Source organism: Diceros bicornis, chromosome 19 (genome assembly GCF_020826845.1).
Source record: "Diceros bicornis minor isolate mBicDic1 chromosome 19, mDicBic1.mat.cur, whole genome shotgun sequence".
Classification (NCBI taxonomy): domain Eukaryota; kingdom Metazoa; phylum Chordata; class Mammalia; order Perissodactyla; family Rhinocerotidae; genus Diceros; species Diceros bicornis.
Genome location: NC_080758.1, coordinates 28,665,800 through 28,681,811, shown reverse-complemented (window position 1 = coordinate 28,681,811; position 16,012 = coordinate 28,665,800). Strand labels below are relative to the sequence as shown.

Genomic DNA, 16,012 nt, shown 5'->3' with positions numbered 1-16,012 from the left:
GTACTTCCACTTCTGGGACATACCCAAAAGAATTGAAAGCAAGAACTCCAAAAGATATTTGTTTACCAGTGTTCATAGCAGCCTTACTCACAATAGCCTAAAGATGGAAACAACTCAAGTGTCTATTGACGAGTGGGTAGATAAACAAAGTGTGGTACATACATACAATGGAAATATTATTAAGCCTTAAAAAAGAAGGAAATTCTGGCATATGCTACAACATGGGTGAATGAAATAAGCCAAATATAAAAGGACAAATATTCTATGATTCCACTTTTATGAGGTACCTAGAGTAGTCAAACTCAGAGACAGAAAGAAAGAGTAGTGCGTATAAGGAGCTGGGGGCAGGAGGGAGTTGGTGTTTAATGCATAGAGTTTCAGTTTGGGATGGTGTGATGATAGTTGCACAAGAATGTGAATGTACTTAATGCCACCGAACTGTACACTTAAACATGGTTAAATTGGTAAATTTTATGTTATGTATATTGTACAATTTTTTAAAATACATGTGTCAACAAAAAATAAAAATAGTACAAATAACATCTATATCCCTTTTACTCAGATTTACTTATTATAGTACTTTACCCTATTTGCTTTATCACATGTGAGTGTACTCTTGCATACACCCAATCCACCATCTAAATTCCCCAGTTTTGTCAGTTGATCTGATAGTATTGTTTTTTATAGCATTTTCCCCCTCCAGTATAGGATACAGTCTAGGTTAGGACATTGTATTTAGTTATCATGTCTCTTGAGCCTTTTTTTGTCTTTTATAATACTGACATTTTTGAACAGCACAGTATATCCTCCCCCCTCCCTTTTTTTAATAGAAGCTTCTTTGTTGTTGGTTTCTCCAGTGTTTCCTTGAAATTACATTGAGGTTACACAGTCTTGACCAGAAAACTGCATAGGTGATGTGCCCTTCTCAGATTATGATGTCTGAAGACTCAATACGTTTTTAATTAAATGCAGAGTAAAAGAAATCAACAAATGCTATAGGAGTCTCAGAGAACAGAGATAAATAGATTGGCAATGGTCAGGGAAGACATCATAAAGGAGACTTAGTTTACCTATTTCGTAGAAAACATATTTCTAAAATTGCACCAATTTCCCTTGGTGTCAAATTTTGCATTAGTTCAGCCAATATATGTTACTGTCTTCTACTAGTTTTTATTAAGCTTGTTCCTGTATTAATTACTGATTTCTGTTTTTAAATTTAATGAAATCAAGTGTGTCTTTCAAATGGTGATCAAGGGTCTACTGATTATTGCATAAGGTTTCCCAGATTATTTGGATCAATATAAAATGACGTTGAACTTTGATGTATGAGAACAAGTCTTTATTCCCTTCCTTGTTTCATCAAATAGTAGACTAAGACTGATGGTTTGTACTCTCGGCTTTGCCACCGTTCTAGAGCGTTTTAGCATCCCTACTGGAGCTGTAGAAAGCTGCTGAAAGGAGAGTGCTGTTCTTGCCAATATTTGGTGTAGGATGTATAAATAGTAGTAATGCTGATGTAAATATCCTTAATGCCATTTTCCCATTCCAGGCTATCTTATAAAGAGTGTCCAAACTCTCCGTGAGGAGGTAACAAGTTACTTGGCAGAATAGGATTAAGGCCAATAACAGTTTTAAGTATGTATCTTGGGTTTTTGGTTTTTTGTGTTTTTTCCATGTTATAGGAGACACTGTGGTTGACATAGTTGGGATATATTCATTGGTTAATAGGTAGGAGAGCCAGAGGTATATTCAAGGCCATTATTGTAAGATGATTTTTTTCTTCTCGTATACTTCAAAAAAATAATTCCTTGGCCTTTGTGCATGTTATTTCTGCAGTTTGAAGAAAACAGGTCTGAAACAAGGTCTTACCACAAGCTGCCTCTGAACGCGGTGACTGCCAGATCTCCAAACATCAAGTCCAACTTTGTCCGCCAACCTGTCTGACATGTCGGGACCCGTGCCAAGCAGGGCCAGAGTTTACACAGATGTTAATACGCACAGACCCCGAGAGTACTGGGATTACGAGTCACATGTGGTGGAATGGGGGTAATTGTTTCCATTTACTTCACTATCCTCCCCAAAGGGCTGATTCTTGTGGATTTGTTGAGTAATTTATGTCAGGAAACCTCCCTGACTATGCATTTCTAAACCTCATATGGAAGCCTGATTTTGTGTTTTCTTCTGTAGTGAAGAAGCAGCAGTGTATTGCTTTGGCAAATTAACAGTTTTGAAGGGCTTACCATTTAAAAATTATTTCAGTCTCTTCTTACTCTTTTCGCTGATTTATATATTCTGTATACAAAGGTAACAAAAGAGTTACCTATCTGATTGCCTCAGCTAAGGGCTTTGCAGTTAGGTGAAAATTAATACTTGAGAGACTTTGAAAACACCAAACTCTTACGTAAAGTGTTTTTGAGGTCAGAAAATGTTGTCCCATGGTGATACTGAAGGATGAAACAGTTCTCCAGAAAGGTTTCTGATGAGAAGCAAAATTAAACCCTTAAATATTTGCCCTTATCATGCGACACTGTGTATAACATGAAATTCAGCCCAAATTCCATCTTGAACAGTTGCGGTCTGCCTGAACAGCTTTGTTTGCCCTCCTAATTCTCTGAACGGTCTCATTTGGATGTTTGCATTTCTTGTCCCAACATGGGATGTATTTAATTGATTGAGTCATACTTTTCATGATAAAAGCATTTTGACATTCAAATGCAAAAGAAAGCAATTTGAAAACTCATAAAGCTGCAGCTCCTATATACTATAATCCTATTTGGGCCGTGATCTTAACAGTAAGTACATTGCCTCTGCACAAGGAGGCACAGTGTGCTTCAAAGATACTATGAGAACCAGTGGTGGTACAATACCAGTAAATGTTATCATTGTTGATAATCAACAATTCCCTTGTATCACAGGCTTTGGACTCTAGGAATACCTATGTTATACTACAGAAATTTTAACCAGTCTCTTCAAATTGAGTGCTTTGCCCTTAGTTCTGCTTAAATGGCATTAACCAGCCCTTTTGAGTTTTTGGCATGGTGCCATTTGCTTGCTCGAAGTTGTTCTCTATGCCCTCCCACAGGAGGAGAATTCAGCCAGAACTAAGAGCTTCCTTCCCCTGGACCTGCCGTGATTATTACATTGTCCATTGTCCTTAGTACTTTTGCCTTCTCTGTTCATTCACTTTCTTTTTAGCAGCTTGAGGAAAATGAGTGACTGATTTGTAGCATATTGGATTCTCAGTGTCTCCAGCAGAAATAAATAGAATTTAGGCCTTATTAAAAGGACCGTGTTTGTCATTATTTAGAGCAAAGTCCTCTAAGTTGTAGCAGAGACAGGGAGAAAATGTTGGCATATCCCTTATTCTTTTTTACCTCTTTTTTTTTTTCTTTTATTTTTATTTATTTATTTATTTATTTATTTTTTGAGGAAGATTAGCCCTGAGCTAACGTCTGTTGCCAGTCCTCCTCTTTTTTGCTGAGGAAGATTGGCCCTGGGCTAACACCCATGCCCATCTTCCTCTACTTTATGTGGGATGCTGCCACAGCATGGCTTGATAAGCGGTGCTTACGTCTGTGCCCAGGCTCTGAGCCTGCGAACCCTGGGCCGCGGAAGCAAATTGTGCGAATTTAACCATTACGCCACACAGCTGGCCCCTCTTTTTTATTTCTGATGTTGCTTGTTGGTCATGGAATATGGGTGAAAGTAGAGGAAGGGACCCTTAACTATGGTTCAAGATCTGTAGTGTGGTTTGCAAACTCCATTGCATGGACTGTCCTCAGAGCTTGCTTTGGAGGGCTAGTGGGAGGTCAAGCATATGTTTTTGAAAGCCGCTTACCTGCAAAGAGGCCTGTTAAAAATTGGCTGCTCCCAGGGCCGGCCCTGTGGCTTAGCGGTTAAGTGCGCACGCTCTGCTACTGGCGGCCCAGGTTTGGATCCTGGGCGCGCACCGACACACCGCTTCTCCGGCCATGCTGAGGCGGCGTCCCACATATAGCAACTAGAAGGATGTGCAACTATGGCATACAACTATCTACTGGGGCTTTGGGGAAAAAAAGGAGGAGGATTGGCAATAGATGTTAGCTCAGAGGCCATCTTCCTCAGCAAAAAGAGGAGGATTAGCATGGATGTTAGCTCAGGGCTGATCTTCCTCACAAAAAAAATCAATCAATAAATAAAAATTGGCTGCTCCCAAAGTGTGGCTGAATTGAAATTTTCTTAGAACGTATATTCATTTCCTGCTAGGTGGTAACACTGGGCCAGGCACAATGGGACAGAAATAGATAAAAATTATTCTCCAAGGGAAAGCTGTTTGTTGTTGGAGACGATCATAGGTAACAAACCCTAATACAGGCAAGCTATGTGTGGTGTGCCAATAGAGCTGTAAACAGTTTGGGATTTGAAAGAATAATTGAAAGGCTTAAATTTTTCTGATTCTAGGATTTGAAACACACACATTTTTAATTGGCCCAATTTAAAAAAGAAACCAATTCAGGAATTATTTGAAATATTTCTTATTTCTTTTACTCCTACTGGTAATAGAGTTTTGTAAGTTGCATTGGTGCTTAATAATTTGAACTTTTTAAATCATTGTGACTTTGATTTTTCGGTCACAGAAATCAAGATGACTACCAGCTGGTTCGAAAATTAGGCCGAGGTAAATACAGTGAAGTATTTGAAGCCATCAACATCACCAATAATGAGAAAGTTGTTGTTAAAATTCTCAAGGTGAGTATAAGAAGAGAGATTATAATTTCAGAATTATTTGGAATTTAGATTTTTTTTCTTTTAAGTAATAGTGATGCCTTTTTTAAAGTAGCATTTGAAAGGGTCTTTGGAGTGCTTTAACACCTTTATTTTATTGTATCCTCTAAAATCTATAGAAGAGGTTTTCTTCATTTGACAGATCAGGAAACCGAAGCAAGAGAAGTGATTTAACTCAAGTCATGCAGCTAGATTGTGGCAGAGGAGGGCAGTAAAGGTTCGGTCTCCTCTCTCCTAGATCCTGCCTAATGCCAGTTTCCTATATTTTTAGTCACGTTCCATGCTTTTGTTTTCAATAAATTGTTACCTTTACTGTGTAAGGATGAGGAGTCACAAATGCAGGCCTGTAGAGGTCAGGCAGGTGACCTCAGTGCAGCTAGTCTGGTGTGAGTGTCCGTGATGAGAGACTGTGAGTGCTGGGCGCTGCGGCACATGCCGCAGCTCCAGCTGATTGTTGGCCCTGCAGCAGTGCAGGTCCAGCGTTGCTTGATACTCTTCTGCGAAAAGAAACTAGAAATTTGTATTTGTATGTCAATTCCCCTGATTTTTAAATGTTGGCTCAAGAGTTTTTAAAAACACTGTACAGGCCAGATTTGGCCAATAGGCTACCAGTATGCAACTTGTAATTTAGTTATGACTGTACTGTGCACTATCAAGAGGAACTTAGCATACAGTTTCTTGCCACAGAAACTTTTCCATCTTTGACACTGAGAAGCAGAGATTTCCAGACTTTCTGAATTTATAGTACCTATATTGTCTCAGTAACTTTTTCATGGTACCCTTAAGCCAAAAGAAATACCTAACAGGTCTGTATATTTAGTAGTTAAGTCCAGATAACTAAAAAAAAAATTGTTTTAACTTGGTAGCCATTTAAAAATTTTATATACATAAATCAAAAGAAAAAAATTATTTTGTTTTATTCTTTTATAACCATAATTAATTACTATTGGGATAAGTATACCTGTTAGTCAGTTCCCGGCTTCTCAAACATTGGAATCAGTTTGGACACCAACAGCCTCCTTTCCCGTTTCACATTGATTTTTGCACAATACTTGTTTTTTTGAACACAGCAACTGCTGAAAACCCAGCTTCGTAAAAATATGCCATCAAAAGGTATGTAGTGCAGTCTAACATTGAAACTATGAACTACCTCAAGCTGGTAGTACACTCGGCATCTGGCAGGTATCAGGTATTGATCGATGTTTCCCTCAAAAATTAAAAAATCCCACAGAACTCCTGTGAATTTGCTGGGGTGCCTTGGCACACCTTTTGGGAACCAAAGAGTTTAAGTATTTATGTCTGTCTTATTACATATAGAAAGAGAACTAGGCTGGAAATCAGAACATTTGGATTCTGATCCAGACTCTAAAAGTAATTAGGGGGCAGGCCCCATGGCATAGTGGTTAAGTTCGGCGCCTTCCACTTTGGCAGCCTGGGTTCTCGGGTTCCGATCCTGGGTGTAGACCGACACCACTCGTCAGCCACACTGTGGCATCGGCCCACATATAAAGTAGAGGAAGATTGGCTTGTTAGCTCAGGGTTAGCTCAGGGCTAATCTTCCTCAAGCAAAAAAAAATGAGGAAGGTTGGCAACAGGTGTTAACTCTTCGGGCTAATCTTCCTCAGCAAAATAAAAAATAAAAATAATTAGCCATGATAGTCCTTTTAACCTAAGACTTGTTTGTTCGTCTGTGAAAATGAGATAATCTTGCTTTACCTGTCTTTCCCAGAGTTGTTATGAGGATAAAATACGAAATTGTATGTAGAAATATGCTTTAGAGGCTATAAAGTTCTGTGTGGTTGTAGGATGATGTTCATATGGGAAGTTATATGATAGAATGAGGTGTAATATATTATTTAGAGTCATAAGAAAACAAATGTTCGGTCTTTTATGGTTCAAAAGAGAGAGGTGGTTAGGAAAAGCTCCCTGGAGCTGTTTTCAGGCCCTGAATGGAAGGAGGATTTGGATAGGTGTGGGTGGGAGTGGGGAAGGGAAGCATGATCTAGCATGCACAAGATAAGAATGAGGAAGAAGAAGAAATAAGTGAGAGAAATGTTTCATATGGAAGATGTCATGTGACCACACATGGGAGGTAAACTTAGAAAGGAAGATTAAATTGGTGATGGCCTGGAAAAGATCATCTCTGTATTTCTTTCCAGTCTTAGAAGAGACTTTGTCTCTTCTAGGTCATTGGGAGCCATTGATGGTTTTAAGTGAAGGGTGGTTTGGAAAGATTTATTCCAGTTCAGTCTTTTCCTCACTGTACTGTATATTTTACTATAACTGTATAGATAGTTGATAGAAGTATAGGTAAAGTTCATTCATAAACTATATTTAAAATTTTTAATCTCTCTCTCCCCCCATTTATTAAGATAAAAGTTGCGTTGATCACGTTAAATTAGGGTTTAAGTCACCTGCCTGGTCTGTCAAGAACCAGCTTTGTAAGTTATAGATTTTAAGGATTCTGTAGAATAGAAGTTTTGTAAGCCAGTAGCTTTTTGCCGTTGACCAGCAGTTGGGAAATAAACAGGAGATATGTTGAGGAGTTAGTGCCTGGAGGGTGGGAAGATTTCCCAGATACTCTAGCAGATTAGAAAGATCTGATAGTTGAAGCAAAAAGAGAAAACTTCTGATCAGCTCATTTCCAGCCAGTGTACTGAGTTCTAATAGAAGCAAGACTAAGAGGCCATGGATTGAGTTACATGTAGACTATGTGGAAGTCACTGCTACTAAAAACCACTTCCATTTATTGAGTGGCTGCTTTGCCTTGGGTCCTATTCTAACTGTGGTATGTACATTACACAATTCTGCAAGGCGAGTTATAGTCCCTTTTCAGCAGTGATAAAAATAAAGTTCAGAAACATGTGAGTGCTTTTCCCAAAGGTGCACAGGTACAAAGCCAGGATGGTCTGTTTCCAAAATCAGCTTGCTTTCTGCTGTACCGTGTGCTTAGGACTTAAGACAAGGTTACAGTATTGTTTGGTAGTTCGTAGACCTGGATCATCAACCTGGGAAGTATCTAAAAATAGATCTCTAGCTCCATTCTGAAGATTCTGATTCAGCAGATCTAGGTGGGTCCTGGGAATCTGTATATTAAAAATTATAGGTGATTGTTGATCATCAACATTTAGTAACCACCAGTCTTGTTAATGAAGACATGATATACATACTTAAAACAATTTCTAAGAATTGTATGCCATGGGTCAGTAGTCTGAGATGACCAACACCCTAGGAAACAACCTGCATGGTTCAGTATGGCAGACATGGGCCGCATATGGCTATTGAGCATTTGAATGTGTCTGTCCAAATTAAGATATGCAGTAAGGATAAGATACACTAGATTTCAAAGGCTTAGTACCCAAAAAGAATATGAAATTGCTCATTAGTAATTTTTTATATTGATTTACATGTTGACATGATAAGATTTTGGATATATTTTGTTAAATATATTATTAAACTTAATTTTGTCTCTTTTTTTTTCCCTAATGTGGGTACTAGAACATTTAAAATACACATGTGGCTTGCATTATATTTCTTTTGGACCAGCACTCTTTTAGACTATTTAGAAGGAACGCTTTGTGGAGGAGGTGCAGTTGGACCAAAGCCCTCTTCAGAAAAGTGAAAAGGATTTCTATACCAAAATAGATGTGGAAATGATGGGTGAAGACAAATGAATATGAAAGATACACTCAAGGGACTCAGCAGAGTGGTCTTTTTAGAATAGAGGGAAGGATTCATTTCAGGAATATTGGTCATAAGGCTAGACACCTGGGACAGGTGTCATGTCCCAGCCATATTCTGAGATCTTTGCAGATTTCTCATGATTCATGCAACAATCTCATGTACTCTTTTTGATCATTTTACCCTTCGTGAAAGGTTTGGAGAGGTACGTAACTTACCCATAGGCACACGGCTAGCAGATAATGAAAGTAGGATTCACATTAGGCAGTCTGACTCCAAGGCTCACTTTTAACCCACAAGGTTATGCTGCACAAAGGTGGTTTGACCATCCTTGCTGTTGGTCCTGATTTCCTTCACCTCTATAGAGTGTCTATAGACTTAGAAGAAGGAATGGAAAGAGCCCATGTTTCATCCTAATTGATAGGAAGATTTTACAAGGTATGTCTTAGTATTACTAACCATTTACATTCCCAGTTTGTATAGTTCTAAAAAGCTAACATTAAAAGCTGATGATTGGAGTTAAATGCTAATTCTGCCGAGGTCTGGTCTTTGGAATGGAAATCTTTTTTTCCTTCAATTTAACATTTGCTAAGCACCTGCAGAGTGCCTGGCACAGGGCTGAGAGAAGGGGATTCAGACGTGTCTTGACACATTTCCTTTCTTCAAGGAGCTTATAAGTAAGCCACTTATGTATTAAATTACCTGTTGAAGTACTCTGAAATAATTTATGTATGAAGTACTCTGAAATAATTTATTTGACTGATGTACTTTTACCCTTTCAGCCAGTAAAAAAGAAGAAAATCAAGCGTGAAATAAAGATTTTGGAGAATTTGCGAGGCGGTCCCAACATCATCACACTGGCAGACATTGTAAAAGATCCTGTGGTAAGTATAGTAGGCACTAGCAAGGCCCACCAGGGCTGAGGTAGTATTTGACCTGGAGCACAAGTGTCATCTTTCTGTTCTCCCCTCTTAAGTCCTGCTTTAAAAGTGCTTAATCAGTTGTACCGTTTAACTAGCTTGGGTCTTTCTTTCAAAGAGACCTCCACCCACAGACTATTTCTTATTCTTCTAGGCTAAGAGACTGATAGCACTGGAAACTGAAATGTGTTAATCCATTTTGCAAACTCAGGTCCGATGCCGATGGGCGATGGGCGCATTGTCGGGCTGCCTAGAGCCTGGTGAGACTTTAGCTCCATGTCTTCTGTTTGAAATCTATCCCAGAAATGACCTAAGTTTGGTGTGTGATCAGAGTGGGGAGGGCTTGTAGCAATAGAGGGTTTCCTACAACTGAGGCGAGGACTGCAGAGTTCACCACGTAGCATCCACAAACATTGTGCCCACGAAAGCTACCAGGGCTGTTGCTAATGTGTATTTTCTTTTTCTTTCTCCTAGTCACGAACCCCCGCCTTGGTTTTTGAACACGTAAACAACACAGACTTCAAGGTATAATATATAAACAAACATTTCAAGCTGTTGGGTTTTTTAGACCACACAGAAAGCCTTTTAGGGATGTTACTGTTAGAAGAGCTTCCTTCTAACTTGCTTAAAAAGAGCTTTTCATCCTTACAGTACTAAGTTTTAACATAGAAAAACTCCTGTACAAGCAGTGCCCACTTTCCACATGTTGGTATTTTGCTCTTTTATTTGTTTAGTACTCTTTTTAATGACCAATAACGTTTACTTCTCACCACCTCTACCATTTGTTTAATGATTTCTGCTGATGTCACACCTAATGAAGGCAATAGCACATGTTCCGTCGGGATCTGACCTTAGAGCATTTCGCTTTAAAAGGGCAGTGTTAAGGAAGGAATGTTACTATGTATCTAAAAGCAAGAACTACTTATACTCTAGGATTCCTCAGAAACTCTGGGCTCTAGATCTTAAAAAGGGATGGGTGGGGAGAGGTGGTGTAAATTCTGCTATAACACAAACCTCTACAACAGATATCTCTGACTTTCTGCCTATCCAGTGGCCTACTTATTTCAAACATTTCTCAATTCCAGTACAGCAGAAGACTGTGGGCACTCTTGGGTTATAAGTTGTAAAGGGATTTGACTTACCTTTACATCAGTCCAATATGAAGAATGTTAGGTATCAATAAATGTAGGTGAATTCTTTGCTGAGAGGAGGAAAACAAGAAAGAACTGTTTTAGTATCAGAATGATAACTTTAAGGAAAACTTTGTCAGCGGACGTCACTAACCATTTAAAGATGTGTACATGTAAAACAAAAGTCTACAACTCTTTGGAAACTAGAAAGGATACATAACAGTTGTTCAGAGTTTACTTTCAAATTGGGACAGGAATAATTCTTTTAAATTGGCTCAACAGATTTGGCAGCAAGCCATTTGCATACCCACTGGTGATCTGCAGTGCTTATAACTATGTAAGCCAAAGATGGGTTAGTTCCCTACTAAGGAGGCTGTGTATTTGCCAGAATACCTTTTATGAGATGGTCTGGAGATAAATGAAAAGCAAACCAAATTGCAAATGTATATCAGTGCGTGTTGCCTATATAAATTGGTATGTTCCCAACAGTGGATTATAGCTTCAGCAACATCATTTGAAGTAATTCTTCACATAGACATATATAATATGTTAAAGATCCAAAGTATCTCTTTAAAGTGAATGTTATATTGGAGAAGTAGAGACTGATAAACAGACAGATCTTGGAACAATGGCAAATCAGCCAAGTCTTGGTTTGAATTACTGCAAATGAGAATGAGAAATTGCCTATCAGCATTATTTCATGACTCAAATGTTACATTTGTCTTTAACAGCAATTGTACCAGACGTTAACAGACTATGATATTCGATTTTACATGTATGAGATTCTGAAGGTAAGGGAATATTGGATACTAAATATCTTTAGATTGATCTTCCCTTTGTTAAATAGTCCAATTGACTGTAGAAAAGCCAGTGAATTAACTTCACAAAGTATGTTGAAAGAAGTGGCCTCTTCATGTAAGTTTTTAATAAGTTAATAGCATCAGAACCCTTATACTAATGTAAAGGTTATGGAATAGGATCTAGTAGGAATATAATTTAGAATGCTTTGGGGGCCGGCCCTGTGGCTTAGTGGTTAAGTGCGCACGCTCCGCTACTGGCGGCCCGGGTTCGGATCCTGGGCGCGCACTGACACACTGCTTGTCCGGCCATGCTGAGGTGGCGTCCCACATACAGCAACTAGAAGGATGTGCAACTATGACATTACAGCTATCTACTGGGGCTTTGGGGAGAAAAAGGGGGAAAAAAAGGAGGAGGATTGGCAATAGATGTTAGCTCAGGGCTGGTCTTCCTCAGCAAAAAGAGGAGGGTTGGCATGGATGTTAGCTCAGGGCTGATCTTCCTCACAAAAAAAGAAAAAAAAACAATGCTTTGGAAAGGGTATTTAGAAGAGAGCTGGGACTCCTTAACAAATACTTCTAATCTCCATCTTGCTCCTACAAAAGTTACGATTAAGTTGTCAAAATTTGTAAAAGTAACTCCTGATGTGCTGGCTTCTGGTGTACTTTTTTCACTTAAAATTCAACAAATAAAACAGTAAACTTGAACTCAGCCCTCAAAGGGTCATTGTCCTAAGGATTATGCTTAGAAATTGCTGATTTAGTGTAGACTTTGATTTCAAAAGTGGAATCACCAAATATCTTGCTCCTCATAGTCACAAGATCAACTTTATAGATGAGAAAATTGCTATGAGTTGGCTAAAGTTTCTTACTATGAGGTGTGACCTAACACCTGCATTTGAACTTTAGAAGTACACTAAAGAGACTATGCCAGCATAGATATTTGATCTTTCCATTGGCTCATGCAGTCTTGTGGCAAGCAGGGCTTCACAGAGTTAAGGACCTGCTTGCCTAGCCCTGGAAACCGTAGGAACCCAAGTTGCCCTTCAGGAAGGACAAGAACTTGGCCAATGACATCAGCTGACTTAAAGGCCTGGATTAGCAAAGCCCAAAGGTTACACCACTCAGTTCACCTTAGTTTGAGATTAGACCTAGTTTTCAAATTGGATTTAATGTGATAAGTCAGGAGCTGGCAAACTTCTTTATAGGGCCAAACAGCAAAATTTTAGGCTTTGTGGGCCGTAGGGTCTTTCTCACTCTACGCAGCTCTGCTGTTGTAGCAAGAAAGCAGCCACAGACAATATGCAAACAAATAGGCATGGCTGTGTTCCAGTAAGACTTGATTCACAGAAACAGGCAGTAAGCCATATTTGGCCCATGGGTTGTGGGTTGCCAACCTCTGTTGTAGACTCTTAGCTGCTAAAGAATTGTTGTTCTTTGAATTAGAGGTTTGTGATACAGACCAGTTTTTTTCTTTTGAGGGGCCTATGTTTGTGAAAATAATCCAGGCTTTGGGTAAGAGGGAGAAATTGAAAGTGATGCAATTGGTATACACTTTGGGTCTTTTTGAACGGAAAGGATGTTGAAACAGCTGTGCAAGAACAGAAGTTGAAGGTCACAGACCTGAGTTTGCTTGGCTGTGGGATCCTGAACAAGTCTCTGAAGAATAACTGTGGGAGTGATTGTCCTAACCCTGACTCCCAGAGGTGTTGTGAGGCTAGAAGGAAAACTATGGAGGAAAAAGTAAAGGACTTTAAAACTTTTAAAGTCACTCTTATGTAAGCTAACTCTTTTCATTTCTTACCTGTTCCTCCCACAGGCCCTGGATTATTGTCACAGCATGGGAATTATGCACAGAGATGTGAAGCCCCATAATGTCATGATTGATCATGAGCACAGAAAGGTAAAGTGATAGACTGATAAGTCTTAATCAACATGATAGAGTCAACAGCCCATCTTCAACACTTTATCCCTAGGATCTGTCACCGTGCCTGGTACCTAAGAGGTACTTGATAAATATTTGGTGAATGAATTATTTAACAAATCAGAGTGTTTAAACCATTATTCATTCGTATTCCTAAGAATACTGTCAAGAAGGAAACAGATTAGTATAGTGGGCAAAACGTTAGTTTTGGGCAGGGAACCTGGCTTCTAGTCTTATGTATTGAGTAACTAGTTTCTGGAAAACTCTCTTCTTCTCATTTACCTCCTTTTTCTTACCTGTACAACAGATATAATAATATTTGTCCTGCAAGCCACTAGGTTATTGTGAGAATTAAGTGTGCACAATTGTGAAATGGATGAAATATTCAGAAAATGGTGCTTCTAATCAGCAAGTGTCATGAGGCCCCTGAGCTCTGCAAGTGCTTTTAGTGAGAACTGCACTGGCCACATGCTTTATCACAGTTTTCTAAGGCGACTAAGCCTACCTTTTGTAGGCAGTGATGGCTCTCCGTTGTAGGCTTTGGGGATATAGGTGATTTGTTTATTCAACTAATGTTTTTTAGACACACACTCTAATAGGAATTATAAGAATTCTATGTAGGAGGCTGGGGATATATGCATGAGACAAACAGACAGAAAATTCTTGTCCATAACGAGCTTGCATTTGGGGGAGGCTGGTAGGACAGAAAGTTAAAAGTGTTGTGGAAGAAAAATAAATCAGGAATAGGGAATGGTGGAAGAAGGTATTGCAGTTGTAAACAAGGTGGTAAAGGGAGGGTTTCGTTGAGAAGGTGACATTTTAGAGAATACTTGAAGGGAGCCAGCCGTGCAATCTTGAGAAGAAGTGTATCCCAGATAGAGGAGGTCACAGATGCGAAGGCTCTGAGACAAGGATGTGCCTGCATGTTGGAACAGCAGCAAGGGTAGAGCTGGGGTAGAAGGAAGGGGAGTAGTGTATGGATGAAGTCAAAGAGATAGAGAACCGGATCATGTAAAACTTAAAGATCATTGTCAGGCCTTTTCTCTGAAGATGCAGAGCTTTTGCAGGGTATGAGCAGAGGGTTGGCATGTTCTCCCTCGCTTTTTTAAAAGTTCACTACACATCTACCAGAACAGCTAAAATAAAAAATAGTGACAATACCAAATGCTGGCAAGGATGCAGAGAAACTCGGTCTCTCCTACATTGCTGGTGGGAATGTAAAGTAGCGTAGCCATTTTGGAAAATGCCAAACTATTGTTTTATAGTTTGTCACTTTCTTAAGAAACTAAACATATGCTTATCGAATGATCCAGCAGGAGCATTTATCCCAGGGAAACAAAAACTTAGGTCCACACAAAAACCTATACACAAGTGCAGTTTTATTTATAATAGTTCAAAATTGGAAAAAACCTAAGTGTCCTTCAATAGGTGAATGGGTACTCAAACTGCTGTATATTACTGAAGTAGTATTATTACTGAAAGGAAAAAGGAAAGAACTATTGATAATACAGCAACTTGGATGGATCTTATGCTGATTGGAAAAAAGCAATCTCAAAAAGTTATAGGTGATTCATTTATGTAACATTCTCAAAATAACAAAATTATAGAGTTAACGAACAGAGAAGTTGCCAGGGGTTAGAAAGTGAGGGGAAGGGATAGCACAAGAGACATTTGTGGTGATGGGAACAGTTCTGTATCTTGTGGCAGAAATTATATGAATCTACACATGTAAAATTGCCTAGAACCACACACACATGCATTAGAACTGGTGAAAAATGAGGTCTGTCTGTGAATTGTGCCAACGTCAGTTTCCTGGTTTTGATCTTGTACTGTAGTTATGTAGGATATTACCATTGGGGGAAACTCGGTGAAGGGTACACAGAATATCTCCAACTTCCTGTGAGTTTATAACCATTTTTAAATAAAAAGCTTTTTTAAAAGGATTGTTCTGGTTGCTGTGTAGAGAATGGAGTAGAGGGCAAGAGTGAAAGCAGGGAGACGAGTTAGGAGAAGGGGCTAGTGCAGTAAATCAGACAAGAGAGGGTGGTGACATGGCCCAGGGCACTGGCAGTGGAGGTGATGGTAATGGTCGGAAGATGGTAGGGCCAACAGTGTTTTTTGACAGATGAGATGTGGGTTGTAAAGGAAACAAAAGTCTAGGGTGAAAAATTTGGGGCCTCAATGACAGGATGAATGGAATTACCTTTAACTGAGAGGGGGAAGGCTGTTAGGGAAGCAGAGGTTTAGTTTTGAGGTGTCTGTTAGGTGATCACAGAGAGACGGCTGGCAGGAGGCATGGGCTAGAAAGTAGAGGTGGGAAAGGCCAAGATGCTGTGTATGAAGCCACAAGACCAGAAACGGTCATCTGGGAATACTTGTTGATAAAAAAAGGAAGCTCAGGAACAGCTCTGGAGCACAAATGTTGAGAGAGAGTGTAAAAAAATTATACTTTCTTTCATATCTTTTGTTATATTTCATTTTGTTTACTAAAACAAGGAAGACACTGTCCCTAGTTAAGAATGAACTTACAGAGACAGTGCCAGAGCAGTCAGGCATTGCCCAGGCCCTACTGCTCACACTTCAAATCGTGATCATGCTTTGCGCAGTGGGCAAATGCGGTTCCCTCTTGTCCTTGCTGGTACTTTTTCCACTTGCAGGATACATTTTGGTAAGAGCTATTTTGTGTGGCTTTTCTCTTACTTCATTTGCTCAGCAGGTATTTTTTATTTTTCTCCTGTGTACTGGGAATTATGTTGAATTCTAAAAATTACAAAAGTGAATAAAACAGTTTACCCT

The 16,012-nt window shown here is 39.3% G+C and overlaps 1 protein-coding gene across 4 annotated transcripts in view; it reads left to right on the top strand.

Moving 5' to 3' along the window:
* CSNK2A1 (casein kinase 2 alpha 1) overlaps positions 1-16,012 on the top strand; it is a 54,172-nt gene that overhangs the window by 29,735 nt on the left and 8,425 nt on the right. For all 4 annotated transcript variants that reach the window (XM_058563013.1, XM_058563017.1, XM_058563016.1 and 1 more), the window contains 6 exons: positions 1,837-2,046; positions 4,617-4,728; positions 9,228-9,329; positions 9,840-9,890; positions 11,227-11,286; positions 13,112-13,195. In XM_058563013.1, coding sequence (XP_058418996.1) covers positions 1,946-2,046; positions 4,617-4,728; positions 9,228-9,329; positions 9,840-9,890; positions 11,227-11,286; positions 13,112-13,195 — 510 coding nt within the window. In that variant the 5' untranslated portion in view covers positions 1,837-1,945. The remainder of the gene's footprint in view (positions 1-1,836; positions 2,047-4,616; positions 4,729-9,227; positions 9,330-9,839; positions 9,891-11,226; positions 11,287-13,111; positions 13,196-16,012) is intronic.